The sequence below is a fragment of the Stegodyphus dumicola genome, chromosome 4 (genome assembly GCF_044657685.1).
Source record: "Stegodyphus dumicola isolate Sdum_Otavi_A_Nest chromosome 4, ASM4465768v1".
Taxonomy (NCBI): domain Eukaryota; kingdom Metazoa; phylum Arthropoda; class Arachnida; order Araneae; family Eresidae; genus Stegodyphus; species Stegodyphus dumicola.
In genome coordinates this window covers 63699604-63720776 of record NC_140771.1, presented here as the reverse complement: position 1 = coordinate 63720776, position 21173 = coordinate 63699604, and the positions used below count along the sequence as shown (strand labels likewise).

At 32.8% G+C, this 21173-nt stretch overlaps 1 protein-coding gene across 3 annotated transcripts in view; it reads right to left on the bottom strand.

The window, feature by feature from the left end:
• Positions 1 to 21173, bottom strand: part of l(1)G0004 (RNA-binding protein pno1) — a 57321-nt gene that overhangs the window by 19843 nt on the left and 16305 nt on the right. For all 3 annotated transcript variants that reach the window (XM_085815023.1, XM_085815022.1, XM_085815024.1), the window contains 4 exons: positions 20640 to 20789; positions 18195 to 18344; positions 16748 to 16831; positions 107 to 167 (listed from right to left, as the gene is read on the bottom strand). In XM_085815023.1, the coding sequence (XP_085671149.1) occupies positions 107 to 167; positions 16748 to 16831; positions 18195 to 18344; positions 20640 to 20783 (439 nt within the window). In that variant the 5' untranslated portion in view covers positions 20784 to 20789. The remainder of the gene's footprint in view (positions 1 to 106; positions 168 to 16747; positions 16832 to 18194; positions 18345 to 20639; positions 20790 to 21173) is intronic.

Below are 21173 nucleotides of genomic sequence, written 5' to 3'. Positions count from 1 at the left end.
ATATGTCTCTCTTTGAAATATTATAATTCTACAAAAAATCCTTTTCATTTTCTATGGAGGAATTTACAATGACTTCAAAAGATCAAAATACTATTACAAAACTTACCATCTTTTATGTCAAAAGATTCCAAGAATAGCTCATCCAAACGTACTAATGCCAACGCATCCTAAATAACAACAGAAATATTATTACCTAAACTAAAACATTCCCATATTTAATTGTATATAAGATGAAATATATAGAATTAAAATCAATAGAAATAAACTATCTAATAGGAAGGAGGCCTACCAGTGGCCGAGTGGTAAAGTCACTGAACACTGGTAATTTAGTCTGAAGTTCGAATCCCGTAAGCAGGCTGGCTGCATGGGTGTTTTCGTGATTTTTCCCATAAGTAACATGTACATGAGCCAGTTTTCCTTAGAAAGTATCGCAAACGGGCTGCCTGCATGGGCGTTTTCGTGGTTTTCCCCATGTGTAACGTGTATACGAGCCAGTTTCCCTTAGAAAGTCCTCCACAAAGGCATCCCTCGCTTTAGGCAGATAGCCCTCGTATGCTTTGCCATAATTTAATAATCCCAATAACCCCATTCCTTAGAAAGTCCTCCACGAAGGCATTCCTTACCTTAGGCATATAGCCCTTGAGGCATTGCCATAATCACAGAAACCAAACCAAACCCAAATCTAATAGGCAGGCACAAATTAAAAACAATGAAAAAAAAAACTTGGAAAATAAACAGAAATATAAACCTTTTCATTAAATTTAAAGTACTTTTTTAAATATTTTAAATTTTGCACTAATATATTCTTATTTAACTATTTTAAAAAAAAAAACATTTTTTATTATTATTTTCTTTTACAGTTCCCCAGATGTAATTCAGAAAAGTGGCTCTACTGATAATTCTTTCACCTACCCGTGCAAAGAGTGAGACATGTTTAATGATTACTGTTTTACTTTAACAATAATTTTCTTTTATTTCTGTTTTGTGTTCCAAGTTATTGGTTCAACTGTTCCTAATTTTTAACCTCTTGTTAATTTACCACTTTTAGTTGACGATAATTTTATATATTTTCAATATTTTCTTATTTTTACAACCCCTAGTTTTGAAAGGACATCATGTAAGCCTCTTTTATTTATTAAGCAAAATAAAGGCTTGTATTATCTGTTTAGCCACTACAGTAACTTTTTGACCACATATATAAAAGCAAATGTGTTTTCAATTAATTTTAAGATATGCATTGCAATTCTGTAAAATGATTACTGCTCTGTGAGATGCTGTTTATTTTGCAATGTAATTTCAACAAATCATCTTTTTTTTTCACCATTTTTTATGATTCTTAGTTTGAAAATTGGACTGATGTCTATATTAACAACAATTAGTTTATTTGTTACTAGAAAAGATATAAATAGGTAGTATGTTAAATATAATGTTTTTTTCTTTTTAATATACTACCAGTTTTTGATTTACTGATGAGTGAGAAAGATTTGCCTTCTAATATGCAAAAATGACCACAGAAAGAAACTATATATAAAGGAAAGCATTTGGAGGTGTAAGGTAAAAAATTGCAAGCAAAAGAAAAATATGCTCCAAGAACTGGATCAATGGCTCCAAAATATTATTTGTAATTTATTTGCTGCTGGGCGCACTAGATGGCTTTTCATATCAGAAACTTGGGCAAAAACCTGGAATTTCTGTGTAGTATTTCGACTTTTTACGATTACATTTTTAAATTAAAATGACTTGCAGTGCAGTGGTTTATATTAATATGTGAGAGATGACTGCAGTAAGGAGATGCAAATAATTGAATTGAAGAAATGCGTTTAACAAAACGAAACTTCTTTTAATTAGTTTCGCATGACACCTCATCAATTCAATGAATTTCTAGCCCTCATTGAACCATTTACCCAAAAGCAGAATACTCATTTTTGTCAGAATATCACAGAAAAAAATCGTTTGGAAGATAGGAATAGGATATCCCAGAAACGGATCATTGTATATATCTAATTTAATTTATTTATAGATTTTGTTGAATGATAATTAAAAAATTCTAAAATTTTTCATGGTGTAGAATACAATAAATGTGTTTGCATATTGTATAACCTTCCCTTAACCCTTTGAAGGGCACCGGTATATAATATATACGGGTTGTTTGTCAATTTTTTAACCTCTGAAAAAATGCTAATTTTCCTACGCGAAAAGCTAAATCGTAAGTGTCTAGCGTTTTCTTTCGATTCTAAATAGTAGCATCACCCTATGAATGCTCAATATTTTGCAGTTATGAAATTAATATACCTCTTTGCAAGGTATCATGTTGGAAGATTCATAAATTCTATTGGAGGGGAAGAAAAAATTCAAAACCTGCAAATATATGACATACACATGCTGAAGTTTATATATTTACTTCATTTTTGTCAGAAATGATAATTAACAGAAGATTATTTATACGATTTTAAAACCGGTATATAACCCACACTGAGGGTAACACGCCAATAGATGGCAGCACCAGTTTTCTCATTTTCTACTCTGTGACATGACAGAATTTATTTATTATTATAACAGTTTATGATGTAAGAATTTTTCATGATTAATTTATAAGTCATTTGGGATTCAATATTATGTTCATGGTGGAAATGGAAGTTTACTGACCCTGCGCTAGGACTGAATACAAGTATATTAGTTTAATTTATTCTGTATGTACTCAGCTTGAGTTTCATTCGTCTGTGTGTAGCTAAAATTTTTATTTCAGCACTTATCCCTTTCCCAAGAGAAAGACTTATCGATTTCAAAATTGCCATCTGGGGTCAAAACTTTACACAATTGTGGGGGTTAAATGTGGCATGTTAGCTCCCAAAAGATACCCGTTGCTTCGTGTTTTCCAAAATCGTAGAATGCAAGGAAAATGAAAGAGGTGATTGACAACTAATTTGTCATTCAGGAGTCAAGCCTTCTTCCCTTTGTGAGGTGTGATAAGATCACACAAAGGGGAAGCTCACTTAAAATGAAAATGTACATAAGGTCCATCTCATAGTGTAGTCACAAAAACTGCTGGTTTGAAAGCATGCTTTTATTCTTTAGGCAAATTCTTTTTAATTCTTTGTTAACTTCAGATGAAAGACTAGAGAACACAAAAGAAATTTGCGCTCTGGTTGATACAAATAGGTTGTTTCCAAAATAAATTTTCACAGTTGGTGAAAGGAGGAAAAAGGTCCGTTTTAGATGCAAACTAAAATGTATCCAAAAGTTGAAAAGGAACCCCTATGAAACCAAAGGGATTCAAAAACAGAATAAGAGCTTTGAGGTGTATCAAATAATAAAATTGTTTAACGCCGTTTCTTCCTGAAAAAAAAAAAAAAAAAAAAAAAAAAGATATATTACAAACTATATTTACAAAAAAAAAAAAAAGGGACCCTTACGGTCATCGATGATCTAAAGTGTGTGTGCATGGATGGGGGGGGCGATTCTTCGTATACTGTATGAAGCATGGTTTTTTTCACATACAGTCAAAAGTCGTTAATTCGGACACCCATAATCCGGACCTCAAAGCTACAAACTTTCTGCGCATGCGTCGCGTTGACGCATGCGCATAAGACCTTTACGGCTGCGAATATGCTTGTGTGCGTGCGCAAAATACGTTTACGAGTGCGCGTGTAATGTATAACGGACAGTATAAGCTAAGCTAAAATTATCTAATTATCTATTTCAGTTAATGTTGCAGATTGCGTTGTTCCTTAATCTTTGAATTGGATCCGGCTTGTTATTTTTTGCAGACTGTTAGAGCAATTTTATAAAAGTAAGCTTGAACTTTCGATTATGTCAAGTAGAATTTCTGATACATATTTATTAATATGTAAAGGATCTACAAAGCGAAAGTATGTTTCGAAGTTCATTAAACAAAAAGTGGATAAAGGCATATCCTTTGTTTATCTAAACTTTGTTTATCTTTAACGCCGTGGCGCGCAATGAATTGGAAGTTCATCTGCCAGCACTATCCTTATCTTCGGGGCAGATGTTTTTATTTTATTTCGCTTATAATTCCTTACTAAATGTAGTATTTCATCTCGATGTACTCCGTCTTTGACATGATTTAAATCGAATTCCTCGTCATTATAATTCGCTTCCGATAGCGAAGAAAGTGACAGAGGTTATTAAAAACGAAAAAATTCCGATTGACAAATTAGTCGGTAGACACAGCAATTATAGGACTTGAACAGCGGAACTTTGTAACTGAACAAGAAATTATGTCTGTTTATAGAATTAAAGAGAATGTATTATCACATAAAAAACGAAGCAACTTAAACAACTTACATTGAACGAAATGTTTAATAAAGTAAACAAATAAATATTAAGCTTTTTTTTTTTTGTAAATTTTGATACCCTTTAGATCATAATTGTTCTTTATTTCATAAATTACGGTTTCATATTTTTAATTTTATAATTTCTGCATGCCATCTTACCAGATTTAAACTGATGATCTATAATCCGGAAAAATCGATAATCCGGAATCGCTGAAGTCCCGACGAGTCCGGATTAACGACTTTTGACTGTATTATCTAAAGCATAAAATACAACTTCAAAAATGCAACATACTTTCTCAGCTGAGTCGGTCGTAGTGCTTCATTTTTCAATTTTTTTAACTTTCGGCTGAGTTATATCTGCTTGTAATATTATACTAGTTCAGTTACAGCATGATATGATTTAAACATGCAGTGTTATATTTGCTAAATTTTTTTATAAAATAATACTGAATTTAAACCAAGTTGAAAAGCTTTTTATCCATATTTTACATAAGTATGTTCAGCTGGGTTGCATCATCAAAGTGCATAAAAACAAATTTTATTTTTAAAATTTTAAATTTCTGCCGAAATTTAAAAAAAAATTGTCTTTAGACTTACATAACTATATTCAAGCACTCATCACTACAGATGCACATCAGAAGTATGCAAAATTAATTTACGAAAACAAAGATTAACAGTTGGCAGCTACCTGGAAAAAAATGTCCTAGAGGGGCGACGGTATAAAATTTATACCGGCTCTCAAAATTCAGGATTTCGCTCTACATTTTTTTAAAGTCTCAATTTTGTGTCCTTAGGGTCCATAAGTTATAGTTCATGCAAAATTTTACCACAGTTTAAATTATTTTATATACCGTCCCTCAAAGGGTTAATTGATTTAAATAATGCAATAAAAAGTATATTTTGTTTAAATATGTGTAGGATTTATAGCATTACTAAATTAAATATCACACTTAAAAAAAAGCAGCTATTTTTAATTTAAGTCAATAGATAACAGCAATTTTTTACAAAAATGTTTTAGTTTCTGTCTTATCTACATATTTTTACTTCCTTGTACGAAGTAAAAAGGAAGTATTCTAATCGCGAAAAGTTTCAGGCATTATATGTCAATGCAAATATCCATTTTCACCGCTATCGAATGCAATTTAAGGATGTTTTTGCGTGACATCTGTATGTAAGGACAGGATAAAGGACTCTTTTCCCCCAAAAAAATTGTAAAACTAATTTAAAATGAATTCTAAAGAGAATTTTTCGCAGCGTTTGTGCATACGTATCTCACATAACTAAAAAATGAGTAGCTTCAGAACGTTAAAATTTTGTATAAAGTGTATAAAGTCTGCTATAACATGTAGATGTGCACCTCGTATTTTGGTTGCAATTGGCTGCACCAAAAGTATATAAATATATATCAACTCTGTTACTCGGCTCAGTGATCTCAGTTTCTTTATTCTTATATGTTTGTAAATTGTGCATTTTTTGCTTTAAAAATAATTGAATTATGTTGTTCTTATCTTCCAGTTAATGTTTTTATGCCTTTACTAAATCTGTCTGCAATATTTTTAGAATTATCAACAATTTAAAAGTTGTTTAAATGCCGCTAAGCCTAATAATTTTTTCCATGGGGGCCATTGCTTGTTTACATTTGAAACAGCAGAATAGTAGATTTTTTGCCAATCTAGAGAAAGCAAGCTTCACAATAACAAAAATTACGCCTTCTTTTATTGTTGCAAATTAAATTATGCTTAATCCATTCTGATATTTATTTGAGGAAATAAGTGCTTAAGATTTACTTCATAATTTTCATAATATTAGTGAGAGCCGAAATAATTGAATGAGAAATACTGAATCGTCTGTGAAAAACTGTTTCTTTTTTGTTTTGTTTGCTTAATTTCTTTTGTACATCGTTTTAGATTTATTATAGTATTTGAATAGAACATGTGGCAACGATTAGATAATTCTTCAAATGACATAAATTTTGTGCATTCTGAGTCATAATATGGATGAAATAAAACACTGTTAAGTGAACATAATGCCAGTGTATCGCTATGGTAAACAAATATAGTGAATTTTAAAAAGTGCATTTATTCTATTGTGGTTTATGCACTATTGACGAAGTAGATTTAATTCAGCCCAATAAGTTTAAATTAAATGCAAGAAAAAATGGGTATAATTTAATATTCCGTACAAGTCAGGTGGTGTTACAAGAAAAATGGGTATAATTTAATATTCCGTACAAGTCAGGTGGTGTTACAAGAAAAAAATGGGTATAATTTAATATTCCGTACAAGTCAGGTGGTTAAGAAAGTCATGTGGTGCACACATCAGATTTTTTACCTTAAATATAAGTGTACTTCAAATTGTCATTCATATATTAATGAAGACCCCTATCTAAAGGTTTGTTTTATAAGGTCACTTTTATTTAAAACTCACTTAAATAACTGCATTTTATATACAACTTTTTCTGTGTTAAAAATTGAATTTCACAATTAGCAAATTTGCTAATGCTTATGGCAAATGTTCTTTAACCTCTTCATGGTCCGTAACGAGTCTAGCACGTTCAAGTGAAAGTTCTGTTGGGCGGCCATAACGCGCTTCAAGCATTCTTCCACATTTTAAAACTTTTAAATGTTTACTTGTTTGAGTTTTTATTTTTGTTTGTTCTAATACCTCTTAGAGGGCAGCACTAATAAGGCATTCTATTTCTAATTGAATTTTCCCCAGGTTTTATGAATAATTGCGCCATTTTACATAAGATACAAGAAGGTGAGAGATGGCTTCAATGTCTACTCAGCAGAAAAAAAGAGGGAAAATGATGTTGTGAATTGGATAGACAAGATGGATATATTGTGACGGTTAGACATATGCACCCCTCGGACTTCCAAGTGCTTAATGAGAACTTCCTGTTTTGTTCAGAAGCAAAATGGACAGCATAACTTTGAAGAAATGTGCAACGGAAACCCCCTCGTGTGGTTTATGGCAATACGGGACTAATTATTATCTTTCCAGGTTTCTTAACAAAACAAAGAGAGAGCTTTGTGTAACAGAGTTTTTGATGCTGTAAACGAATGCATTTTGGCATCTTCGCCACGCCAGTGGCTTTTGTTTAATTTATGGCTGATAAGATTCAGTTATTTTACTATTTAATCAAGAATTTCTAATTAAGTTTTTAAAATAAATATTTTAAAATACAACCTGTCTTTTCTTGCACCCAACATGGGTGTTCTGACGTTACAGCTTTATTAAAATGGTAGCAGTGGTTCAAATGAGAAAATCCATGCAGAGACTGCACACCACCAGGCTCTGAAATTCATCGCAAGTTTGTAGGGCAGCCATTGTTCGAACATCATCAGTGTTTTGCAGATAATACAGACCGCCAGGGTCTGAAGTGCAGCAGGAAAAGTTACGAACATCAGTTCGGAAAAGTGATTTACAGCTCTTCGAAGCAGTGAGATAGAATACACAAAGAAGTTTATGGACAACAGTCCAGATAAAAAGGAACAACAGTCTCCTGAATACAGTTCATCTTCAGCAACATAAATTGTGTGATCATCTTGTGTTTGAGAAAAATTAGTGCAGATGTGTGCGGACAAACCTTGTCCGAAGATCATCAGATCATTGCGAATGTGTAGTGTAGTGTAGTGAGAAAAAAAAAGTGATACGTGTGTGATCATCTTTGTGCCTGAGAAATCAGTGCAGTGTATGGTGTTCAGCGCTGCGAAAGTTGTAGTGTGTTGTGATATAAGTGCTTGGATCTTCAGCATCCATAAAAATCTTAAGCTGTGACAGCAGTCTTTTTTTCAAGCATCAACCATTGAAGTCTACAATCCAGATGGGTAAGTACTTGGATTTTTATATTGAGGCAGAAAAGTAATTTAATTTATTTCTGTAATTTAGTATATAAGTTCACAAAAACTGTTTTAAGCCAACTTTGTTTCTGTAAAGCTTAAAGAAACGTGCTGTTTGGGTTTTATGTTACAATAAAAAGTATAAATTTTAGAATTTAAATCTGTGTTAATAGATTTTTTTATATCTGAAAAATTAATGTGTTGTGCTCAAATTAAGCTTATATAATTCGATGTGTAAAGAAGAAGAATTACTGTAACTTTGAAGGTTCTAAAGATAGGTGGTATTCTGACATTCATTTCTAAGACGTCTTGAATATTACAAATATTAGAATTTTTAGTTAAGGTGTGTCAAACATTGTTGGTGTAAGAACTGAGAAATTTTTTTTCTATTGAATGAGTAAAAGGGGAATGCTAGAAATCCCCAGTTATTTTTCACTTAACGGTTGTCATATTAATGTTTAGTTATGAGCATGTAGATATATGATTTTTATAATTAGCCTTTGAATGCATATTTTAATATACCTCAAATTTTGAAGAAAGTATATTGTATTATCATAAGCAATTGAGTTTCACACAACTGATTTTAAAGCATTTAAGAGGTACACTGGTGTGCAAAAATTAAGGACGAAGTTGAAAAATTAGCATATCGGCTGAACGAAGAGGCAGAGCGGACAGAAAGACCAATCAGGAGATTAGGTAAGGTGATGTACGGTAGCACATGCGCAGATATGCAGGTAGACGTAATTGGGGAGTGTCTGAGTAGTATAAAGCATGTTGTCGGTGTAAGATCAGTATTTTTGGCAAAGAAATTGCACGCCGTATAGCAGTTAAAATCACACTGAGTTGCTGCCTCAGCGAGAAATGGCGAATAATCAATCTGTTAGATGACATCTGGATGCTTTTACCCGAGGTCTAATCATTGGGAAGTTGGAGGAAGGCCGCAGTGTGACAAGTGTGGCTGCAGAGTTCGGAATTGCTCACAGCATCATTTCACGACTTTGGAGACAATTTCAAACTACAGGAACAGCTATCCGGGGGTTTAGTAGTGGTCGTCCACGAGGAACCACACCCGCAGATGACCGGTATATTGCCTTACAGGCCAGAAGAAACAGGCGGCAGACAGCGGGAGAAATCGCTAGACACACGACACAGGCGACTGGACAACCGATATCGCGTTTTACCGTGGCCAGAAGACTGCACGGTGGTGGTCTGTTTGCATGACCCCCTGTACGGTGTGTACCTCTAACGCCTGCCCATCGGAGAAGGTGTTCTCTGTGGTGCCGGGAACACCGGAATTGGAGTGACAATGAATGGGGACGAGTACTCTTTACAGATGAGAGCAGATTCAGTCTGAGTAGCGATTCTCATCGCATACTCATCTGGAGAGAGCGGGGAAGCCGCAATCATCCCTCGAACATCATTGAAAGGGACAGGTATGGAGGTGGCGATGTTCTCGTTTGGGGAGGCATCATGCTTGGTAGTCGTACAGACTTTCACATCTTCGACGCAAGTTCAGTCAACGGGACTTGTTATTGTAACGAGATTCTTCTTCCATATGTGCGTCTTTTTAGAGGCGCTATGGGTACGCAGTTCCTTTTCATGGACGACAATGCACCACGTCATCGCACACTAGCTGCCGAACAGCTGTTAGAGAGTGAGGTTATTGAACGTATGGATTGGCCGGCACGATCTCCGGATCTCAATCCCATCGAGCATGTATGGGATTTTCTAGGCAGACGTTTGGCAGCTCGCACCTTACCACCGGTAACAATTCCGGAGCTTCGATTGGCGCTGCAAGACTAATGGGTAGAAATGCCTCAACAACTCATCGACACCCTCATTCTCAGCATGGGCAGACGCTGTGAAACCTGCCTAGCAGTCAGGAGAGATCATATCCCCTATTAAAGACCAGATGTTTCTTGCTGGACACTTATCACAGGGATGTTTCGGCCTTCAGTCGCATTGCGCTCCATGCTACTTTTTCAATAAAGCTTCTTTTTATCCCTCCGATTTCTCTTTTAGTAAGTGTTGCTTACATTACTCATGTCCTTATGTATTGGGCATCTTACGGTATTAAATGTGTTGATTTGGAAAGCTTTTGTACAAAGTTATATTGAAAAAACCGTCTCGTCCTTAATTTTTGCACACCAGTGTAATATTAGCTGTAGTATCATAAGTCCTCAAGTAAACTTTTTTTTTTGAATGCATAATGTGCATATTATAATGTAAAATGTTTTGCATTTGTGTTTAGATCTATAGAATATGTTGTGAAAAAAAGTTAAGAGTTCAATTTTACTCTTTCTTTGTGAAAATGATATTTGTTTAAATCAATTTTATATATATGTAGTGTGAGGGAGCTAAATTTGTTAGGTTATTAGCATATTGTTTTATATCATGGCATTCTTAGCAAAAGTTAGGAAAGAGGATCTTAAATCCTTGGCTGAAGAGTTGGGGGGAAAAAGTTAGCCCTGAACTTAGGATATTGGATTTAAGACAGCTGATTATGGGAAATGAATCCTATGAGGAGGAACTAGTAAAAGGCCTGTTATAAAATATCACTGCAAAGAGGCAGGAAAGAATTAGGAGATAAGAAGAAGAGAGGAAAGATGGAATTTGAATTATTATATTATTGAATATAGGTAAGATGGAATTTGAATTAGATGGAATTCCATTAGCGGCTAGTAATCTTGAATTAAGTTAAGATTACTAGCCGCTAATGGAAATGACTCTGTAAATGGCGGGAATGAAGAAAATGGACTTAAGAAAAGACGTTACGATCTAAAAAAAATTATTCCAAAATTTGATCTTGAAGAGAACGACAGTAGTTTGTATCTAGTCATGTTTGAGCGCCAAGCAAAGCGTGCGAATCTTCACCAATCAGAATTGGTTTCGGTTTCATTGATAATTTTGCCAACTGACATAGTTCAGCTGACTAAGCGAGAACCAGAGCATCAGGCTTATGACTATGATCACGTAAAGAGGCTATTGCTTAAAAGGTTTAAGCTTAGTCCAGAAAAATTTTGTATCAAATTTACGTAATCCCAGAAAAACACTCGAACTACTTGGAGAGATTTTGCTTTTGAATTAAGGAATTATTTCAAATAATGGATCGCAGGTTTGGAAGTTACCGATTTTAAACTTTTAAAGGATCTCATGATAACAGACTAAATGAAGCGCCATGTAAATGTCGAAGTGCGGCAGCATTTTATTGACGAATGGTTAAAGATAACGACTCCAGATAAATTAGTAGAAATGCTAGAAGAGTATGAAAACGTACGTGAAACCCGGAAGAAGATATCTCCTTTTCATAGTTCACAATGGGGAAATAAAAATCATTTAAATTCAAGAGATCCGCAAAAGTATCACCAGTCTGGAGGGGAAGATAGATATGCCTCTGACAGAAAAGAACATCTCCGGAATCAGAATGAGCGTCAATTTGATATGAGAAGACCACTCCCCAAGTGTTATTCTTGTGGTTCCACCGAACACTCAAGGCCTCAATGTCCAGAAGTTAAAAAGGATCTAAAAACTCCGTTTATTGTAAATAGAGTCCAGGAGATTGAAGAAGATTGTTTAGCCCTGTATCTAACGATGGCTAAAGTGAATGGTTTCAATCTTCCAGATTTGAAAGGTACCGGGTCACGCATAGACGTAATTTGCAAGAAATATCTCACTTCTTCAATGCTGATGGGCGAGACTGTTTGGGTAAAACACCTGTTTGAAGAGGCCCCAATTTGTTTACCCTTAGCAAACGTTACGATAGAAGGAACTTTTGACCAAGTAACAACAAAAGCAGCGGTCATTCGAAATGAATTGGACTCCGGTCATTATTTGTTAGGGAATAGAACAGTCGCAAAATTAGCAGGAGATCAACATGATAAACTGTTCTTTCAGGTGAAAACAGGTACTCGAGCTCCGAGTCAATCAAAGAATGAAATGGGGAAAAGTTGTCCGGTAGAGTCTGAACGCGGCGAACTCAAACCCTCAGGCGAAGATTCTCCCCCCATTATTGAAAGAGGTGAAGTTTCGTCCTCAATAAAAGGAATAAAGGAGGCCGAATTCGCCCTGCCTGAAACCGAGGTGATCGACCTACTATAGACTACTTACTATAGACAAGATGCGGTAGTCTGATCTACAAAAGAAAAGTGACGTTGTAAAACCATCTTTTGACTTAGTCAGTGTTAAACGATCACAGTAACCTTTGGGAAATGTGAACAAGTTAAAAAGTTCCTTTTCGGTTCGGCATGAACAAGAAACTGTAGATAAGCTAAATGACGTTTTGTACCAACCAGACTCGGAAGGTTTGCAAATGCCTAAAAATTCCGTAGGAGAATTGCCCAAGACACCATGTAGTGTAAATTTACCAAGGAAAGTAGAAGAATTCCCAGTTCATCATTTATCTATACTAGTGCCTGATACTGAAGGGTCAAAGGGGATTAAATATAACTATTTCATGAATGATATAAATCCAATTTCTAATGAAGTAGTTTTTTCTGATCTTAAAGTCAAATTAAATGTACATGTTTATTTTGAGGTGGAATTGTAGTAGTTCTCATCCAGGTGTTGGGTTATCATTGAGAGTTTATCACAAACGGAAAATTAAAAAACTGCAAGGTTTCCCTTTTCAGCCTGGCTAAAAACATAATTAATGTTAAAGTTGGAATGTATATTGTATGTTGTATATTACATTTTTCAGAAAATTATACGTTCTTTATTTGTATGTGTATAATTAAGTTTATTTCTCAGTATTATGTTGATTATGTGTTTTTTTTACTGGCCTCAATGTAGTTCTTGTTATGTTTATCCTTGGCACTTAGCACAGCATTGTGAAAAAAATAAGCATTAGCGCTAATAACTATTAGTTAGTTTTATTATTAAGACTTGCTGTGGTAAGGTACTAGGAATTGGAATTCTGAAAACCCCCCAACCCCTGGGGAGGGTAGGATTGTGACGATTAGACATATGCACCCCTCCGACTTCCAGGTGCTTAATGAGAACTTCCTGTTTTGTTCAGAGGCAAAATGGACAGCATAACTTTGAAGAAATGTGCAGCAGAACCTCGTGTGGTTTCCGGCAATAAGGGACTAATTATTCTCTTTCCAGGTTTTTTAACAAAACGAAGAGAGAGCTTTGTGTAACAGAGTTTTTGATGCTGTAAACAAGAGGAAGCGGACGCATTTTGGCGTCCTCGCCGCGCCAGTGGCTTTTGTTTAATTTATGGTTGTAATGATTCAGTTATTTTACTATTTAATCAAGAACTTCTAATAAAGTTTTTAAAATAAATATTTTAAAAGACAACAACAAATATTTTAAAAGAACATCCGTGTTGGGTGTAAGAAAAGACAATTTGTTTTTTCTTGCACCCAACACGGGTGCTCAGACGTTACAATACGTTTGATGAGTACAGTCCATAATATCTCGATGATTGATGTTGGAACACAGAAAAGAACTGTAAAAAACCAGCAATTGTAAAAGATTACAACAACAAAATGGGAGGAGTGGACCACCTGGATCAGATGTTATCAAATTATCCTGCTGTTAGAAATGAGCAGAGATATTATTATTTTTCCATTATGCTTTATTTCCTCATAATTTTACTTAATATTCATTGAGATTCATACTATGAAAGTTATGGTGTACAGAGAAAACAACAATACAAGCTACAAAAAACTGAAGGCCACTGTGGAAAAATTTTCGTGGACAGGTGAGGACGGCGAAAGGGTTAAACTAATGAAAATTATCATCAAGATTAAACCTCTGGTTAAGTTCATATATAAGTTGTTCGAAAAGTGGTCATGTATGTTCAGAAAAACAAACATGAAGTCATTAAAATGCATAATAGTATTCATAAAATCACAGCTACATACTAGCGAGCTTCTTTTTCGTATAAATAATCGTTTTCTTAATTTTTTAAACAAATGGTTTCCTCGTCACCACTCATTTAAAATTCAGATATCATTAAATTTTTTAATTAGGTAAAACTACAACTTTATACTAATTACCAGTATCACTTTTGCTAGTCTCCCATCAGCCAAAATAAAATCAGATCATCTTATGAATTGCCTAAGGCTCACTGTCAAGAGAAGGATAATGCACAGAATGCCGAGTGAAAATTATGCTTATATGAATGAAATGAAAAATAAATGCAAATTTCTTGTGTCTTCCCCCCCCCCAAAAAAAATTGAGGTATGCCATCATCAAAGGTGAGAAAAAGCAAGGCCTGAACCCAAAATACAAGTACCAACTGAATGAGTTATCTCCACGCTAAGGTGTCTAGCGGGAAGTATGGTTTTCACACTGCACGTTCAGGAAACTGAAAAAGCATCTGGGCTACTCTGAAACTAGCGATAAATTCTGTAAATATTTTTTTAATACCAACTCAATTACAATACAACAACTGATTATGCTTGAATCCAAAATTTTTAACTCCAGAAGCCAATGTTTTATCCACTAGGCAACAAGAGCAACCTCAAATTGATGTAGATAAGAGTTTAAGAAAAATTCAAAATCTGGGATTTTGTAATCCATCACTAGTTTCTCGCAACAATCTATTGCTTAAGATTATTCTGTAAAAATTATCAACCATATATCACTTATGGTTGATTATTAAGGTTTATATCTGCTAATAAACTTGAGAATTTTCTTTAAATAATTTATAAAGCTATTTATTCTATTAACATATGAATTTTTTATTATTATCTGAAATTTTTATTACGATTAGTTCATTTGACTTTCCCTCCCCTCAAAAATTTTTGAAAGTGCAATCATTTAAAAACCGTGGTATAAACTGGACATTTGAAACGAGATGCCTGAAACTGGTGTGTCAAATGGCAAAAGGCTGAAGTTAATTCAACTCGCATGGTTTCCAGTTGTCCGGTAAATGCCGCCTTAGAGCTCACTTCTGATTGGTCAATGCTTTCCACCTGAACACATTGATGTGAACTAAGCTTAAGAACTGTGAGCAGATTGCATTTCAATGCATTTTCTTTCTTTTAGCATTATCAAGTTTTGAATTATTAAAAACCTGCAATCATGCTCTCTTCCACAGCAACTAGCACTCAGATAAGCAATTAAAATACATTGGCTCTTATTGAAGCCCCCAGCCTGTAATAACACAGAATCCTAAACTTCCTTTCAAGCAAACAGCACTTTCAAATAAATAAATAAATAAATAAAATTAAATTTAAAAAAAAAAAAAACTTTGTTCCTTTCATATACAAGCAAAACAATTTTATTTAGTAAAACATGGAAGATATTTCAAGACGAAGAGATGAGGTAAATTTGTGTAATACAGAGATTCTTTCTAGAGTATCTTTCAGTAAGAGAGAGATATTTAAAAAATATCAGAAAGCTTTCAGATTTTATATTATGCCCAAAGAGGCATTTTTTCCCCCCATTTACACACACATACACATTTCGATAGCATTTGAGCTAAAAATATTTAAAAACAGCATATCTTTAGAATTTCTGATCGAAGGTCTTGTGCACTGGAGATAAAAATGCTTTTTTTCCATATAATGTTGCTATTGCTTGCTTTGAAATCATTGAGTTTTAGATTAAATCATCGAGTTAAGTTTTACAAAATAGATAATGAAACAAATTTGAAAATCAAAATTCGGGCTTCCAGGTGCCCATATTCTGGAGAAGGACAACATTATTCAAAATCTGATGACTCTAGGTTTTGTGTTTTTCACAACGTGAGAAATACACATACATTCGTACATTTCTTTATTATTCAATTTCTTTAAATATAATATAAGGTGTTATATATATTTGGCAGCAACAATTTGGAAACTGATTCAATTCTTTTAGTGATTTGACACAAAATGCTGTTTCGAAACCATTAGCCCTTCTGGGTATGCATAGCTGCTAATTTTGTTATATGGAAAACTGAGTTTTCAGGAGATTTTCATGCTATGTGGCAAAGTCTTTTAAAAGAACTCCAAACTGACTCAAATCCTTTTTGTAATGCACAATTCAGATTATTGAACTATTTATAATATGATTCAGATGCAAAATATACTGATATTTTCTAAATTTTATATTCTTTCATAATTCTATTTTGTAATTTTCTTACTCTTTTATACTGAAAAATTCTGAGTATAGAAGAAAAGCCTATAAAGAAAAATAGAAGAAAAGCTTTCATCTTATTTAAAATTATCAAAGTAATTTTAAATATGTTGAAAATAAAATTTATAATTTATGTACATATAATTATGTGAATAAACTTAGTAATGTAGCCTTTATTGATTTAAAACACAATTAAATACAAATGCTAACTGATAAAACATTGATCGCATTTTTAAAAAACCTTCTACAAATACTATGAGAGAGTTCAATTAAACAAAATTTTATAGGAAAATTTATGCTGAAAATCACTAATGGTGGAGAATGGAATTTGCACATTAAATTCATTTAATTAATTTCATTTACTGCAGGGGAATATTTTCCTTGTAAATGGTTAAAATTATAAAGCAGGGGGTTCAATCATCTACTGGGTGATGCGATGAAAAATCTGAAATGTCTGCAATTAGCATGTATGTAAAAAATTTGAAATGCATATATATACTGTTAAACATATATAAGTTATGAAAGATTGTTAAGTCTTACCTCTACTTCAAATCCTAAGGCGAAAGCCTGAACAAAATCAGATGCCTTCCGAAGAGCAGAAATATCTTTAGTTTCTTTGCATGTCTAAAATGGAAAATTTCATGAAAATAAATAAATTAAAATCATGTCATTAATCCTTCGGAAAATGTTTTATGAATATTAAATCATGCACGGAATAACTTACACATTGTCCTTCCTTTCCGGTTACTTATAGTTAAACTTACAGCATTTCATACTCAAATAACTAAAATTTTGATTTATTTTTTTCACTGAAGTATTTTAATTATTCACTTTCGGTTTCATTTCTTTAAACAAAATAGAATTCTCTTTATTTAAAGTAAAAGTTCTAATTGAATTTTTTTCTTTGCTTTAAGGAAGGACCAGAATTTTCGGGTGAGCTTTTATAATTAAAATGTTTCATCGGCTAATTCTGGAAACAGAAAAGCAAGGATTTTTTTAGAAGAGATATTTCAACTGATTTCAATGTTCCATTCCCCAGATGAAGTGGCACTAAAGTTGATTGAATTACTCATTTTGCTTTGTTTTCATTTATAAAAGGATTTTTTTTTAAATTGGGATATTGGTTGTTTAAACGTTTTGGCTTTTATATTTATTAGATTATTTGAAATTTATTAATTATTAATTACAAAATTTTCGTCTTTGTGACATATTAGTTCTAAATTTCTTACTTTGTCTTTAATGATAATTTTCTGCAGCTTTAAGCACGAAAATACTAGGCATACTTATATATTTAATTGTTTTGTAATTATATATATATCCATATAAATTTAATTATTAATTTTAAATTTTGATTATCCCCTAGGAAGAGATAAGAAAAAAACTATTGCAAAATGAACCTTATTAAAAGTTAATTAGAAGACTGAGATAAAATTATACAAAAAATATTTCACAGAAGTTTTAAATTATAATGGAATGCATAGTGAAAAATTCACAGTATTAATAAATACATATCAAAAGAAAATTAATTATTGTTAATCCTATGGAAGATGGCTGACGTTTCAAAGGGAATTTTTTCACAAAATCTGCAACAATTAAGGAGTGGCCGTGTTTCATGTCCCTTGTATATTTGAATGAAATTCTTTCAAAATGCAAAAAGAAGCTAAGAAATATAATACTTTTAGAAATTAAATTAGAAAATTTCAAATGCACAAAGGAAATTCCCAGACATGATCAAGACTACACATATACAAAACTTTTTAAATGATGATTGGTAAATATAAACATGTCGGTAATTCACATAAAATTTTTGCTTACACACACATATATATAAAGAGAAAGAAAAAAAGTGAGAGAATGCTTGTATATACAAAAACAGAGCCAAAACACTGCAATTCTACCAAACGTTGTAATTGGTATCAGGATATCAAAGTACCAAAATTTTTTCTCAATTTTGTAATAAGTGATTATCCAAAACAAAACTACGTACCTTTATTTCAACCATCCTGGTCTTTAAGTTAAATCTAATATTTAAGTGTAAATGTTGAACAACTGTAGTAAATATTTTCGCCCAGTTAGCTTTTAAAGGAGATTGACGATTAGGTGGAACAGGAATTTTACTCATTTCTGCATTACCTGCCTAAAGAAACACATTCAATTACAAACAAAATTATAAGAGAGCCACAAAAAATTAGCATACACATCTATGAGTTTACTATTACACAGACGTAAAAATAAAACTAAATGTAAAGAATAATCAAACTGGATAATTAATTTAAATTACTTAAAATTTTTTGAGGTACAACTCTGATAAACGCCCTAATTTCACCAAATGTGGCGATATGTGTTTTGCGCTGGTTTTTGACGCGATTGCGTGTTGTATGGCAACCACGTCGACGGTGAAAAATCTTTTGGTGGAGTAGTTTAATTGCTAGTTGGTTCGTGTCGCGTGTGTTTTTCAAATGGCCTATGTTGCGATGAAAGACGTGGTGGGAAGGTTTCAGCCGTGTATTTTAGATTGTGTGCAGAGTAAATTTAGTATGAAAAGGTACGATGTTGGAGTTGTTAACGAGTCTTTTGTTCACGGATGTATTTATGGAGATCGTAGTGTATTTTTGGAATTTCTATGGGAGTCGGGACTTTTAAAACGGAGTTGGACGTGTCCGAAATGCAGAGCTCATACGAGAACTCGGATGAAAAATGGTGTTTCTGATAGACTTATGTGGGTTTGCAGTAAAATCATTGCTAATAAAATATGTAGGTGTCAGCGGAGTTTAAGGTTTGGATCTTGGTTTTCGTGTAGCAAGTTAACGTTGGAGGAAGTTTTTATTGTTACTTTCGAAATTTTGAATCGTAGGAAGGCATGTGATATAGCAAAATCGTGGAAGTTTTCTTCACAGATGTTGTGTGACTGGCGAAATTTTATTAACGAATGTATTTTGGACTTTGTATGCTCTGTACCTGAGAAGATGGGGGGAACGATAAAGTGGTGGAAGTTGACGAATCGAAATTCGGCAAAAGGAAATATCATCGTGGCCATCCTGTTGAGGGGCAGTGGGTATTTGGAGGTGTGGAAAGAGGGTCTGGGAGATTATTTTTAGTAGCTGTGCATGATAGAAGTAAGGAAACGCTGATGCAGTGTATTAAAGAGTGGATTGAGCCTGGTACAACTATTTTTTCCGATGGCTGGAAATCCTACAAGGATTTGAGAAAAGAAGGTTTTGAACATTTATTTGTGAACCATAGTTTAAATTTTGTGGATAGCGAGTCTGGCTGTCATATATATAGTATTGAGAGTACGTGGCGGCATGTGAAAGCTTCGTTACCTGCTTATAATAGGAAATGTGATTTTGAATTTTATTTGGCTGTGTGTATGTTTTTCCGTTACTGTCATGAAATTAAAGAAGATGTTTTTAAAAAATTTCTAGAAATTGTAAGATGTATTGAATGGTAAAAATTAAAAATTTCTTTGTAGTTTATTTGCAAAAAATGTTTGTGTTTTTTTGTTTTTGTGAAGTTTGAAATTGATATTTCTGCTTTTAAAAGAAGCTTTCATTATGGTAAGTGCATTTTATTTTATTGTTTTTGTTTTGTAGAATGTTATATTCATTGTTTTTTGAATTATCTGAAATTTATTTTAGTTTATTTTCTTGATTTGTTTTTAGTGTAGATTGTGCAATTTGTAGATGTTTTTTAAAGTTGAAACAGAACGCTGTGTACATGGTATTCTTTGAAATTTATAGTTGTTATGTTAATTTATTAAAGCGAGGTGTGCGTAGTTCGTAAATTTGTTTATTGCCTACAGTGTGCAATTCATAGATTTTTTTTTAAAGTTTAAACAGGATACTGTGTACATGGCATTCTTTGAAATTTATTGTTGTTATGTTAATTTATTAAAGGGAGATGAGCGTAGTTCATAGATTTGTTCGTTGCCTACGTTGTGCCATTCGTAGATTTTTTTTAAGTTAAAACATGTCACTGTGTACATGGATTCTCGTCAAATATTTTTGGTTAAAAACTTTATGTTTTTGCTATCTAAATTTTTTGTTTTTGTTTCGGATTTTTAGCTTAAATCGTGTGTTTAAAACGTAGTTTTTGCATGTGTAAAAACCGCGTTTTTGGAGACATTTTAGGCTTAAAGTTCGAAATGTAGACAAAAAATTTAGATAGTAATATGGCAGCGTCAAGTTTCTCACCAAAAATATATGGCGAGAAATTTGGTGACTTGAAAGCGCATATCAGAGTAGTTCCATTTTTGAATTTCAAAATTATGAAATTTAAAAGTGAAAATTAGTTTTAATAGATAAAAATTTTACAGCAGAGACTTCCAGTACAAGATATTCTCACTTGAAGAGGTACAAAACGGAATTTCTCGGTTGTACTTTACAGTACTTTAAGATTTAATATTATTTGTAAAAAATTATCCAATAATTACCAATAAAGCTTTTTTTGCAGGAGGAAAATATGGTCTACTATTTTTGTCTGCCATTTCAACATCTGTTTGTTTTCTTTTCCTTGATTTTATAACAGACCATGAACTATATGTAGCATTGTCGGATGGGTTATTATTTGATTCCATACTTATCTATAAAACATAATTCAATCTATACAGTTATCTCTCTATATTATAGCAAACAATACTTAAACATAAATAAAAATAACTTTGAGTATATTTAAAATATTCTGAATCTTTAAAGAATGAAAGAATTAAAACAAAACAGAAAACATAATACTGCATTGGTCTATATTTCATATTTCCTATATTTGCAAATACAGAAACATAACAGCACACAATCAATACCTCACACTTTTTAAAAAAAAATACTTGATTCCTAAGAAGCAGATGTTCAACTATTTTCTAAAATGTTATCATTTTAATCAAAATAATGTTACATTTTCAGGATATACTTATCCAGTTCCCAAAATTTAATTTTAATCACAAACATACAGTCTAAATCTTTCATCTGCA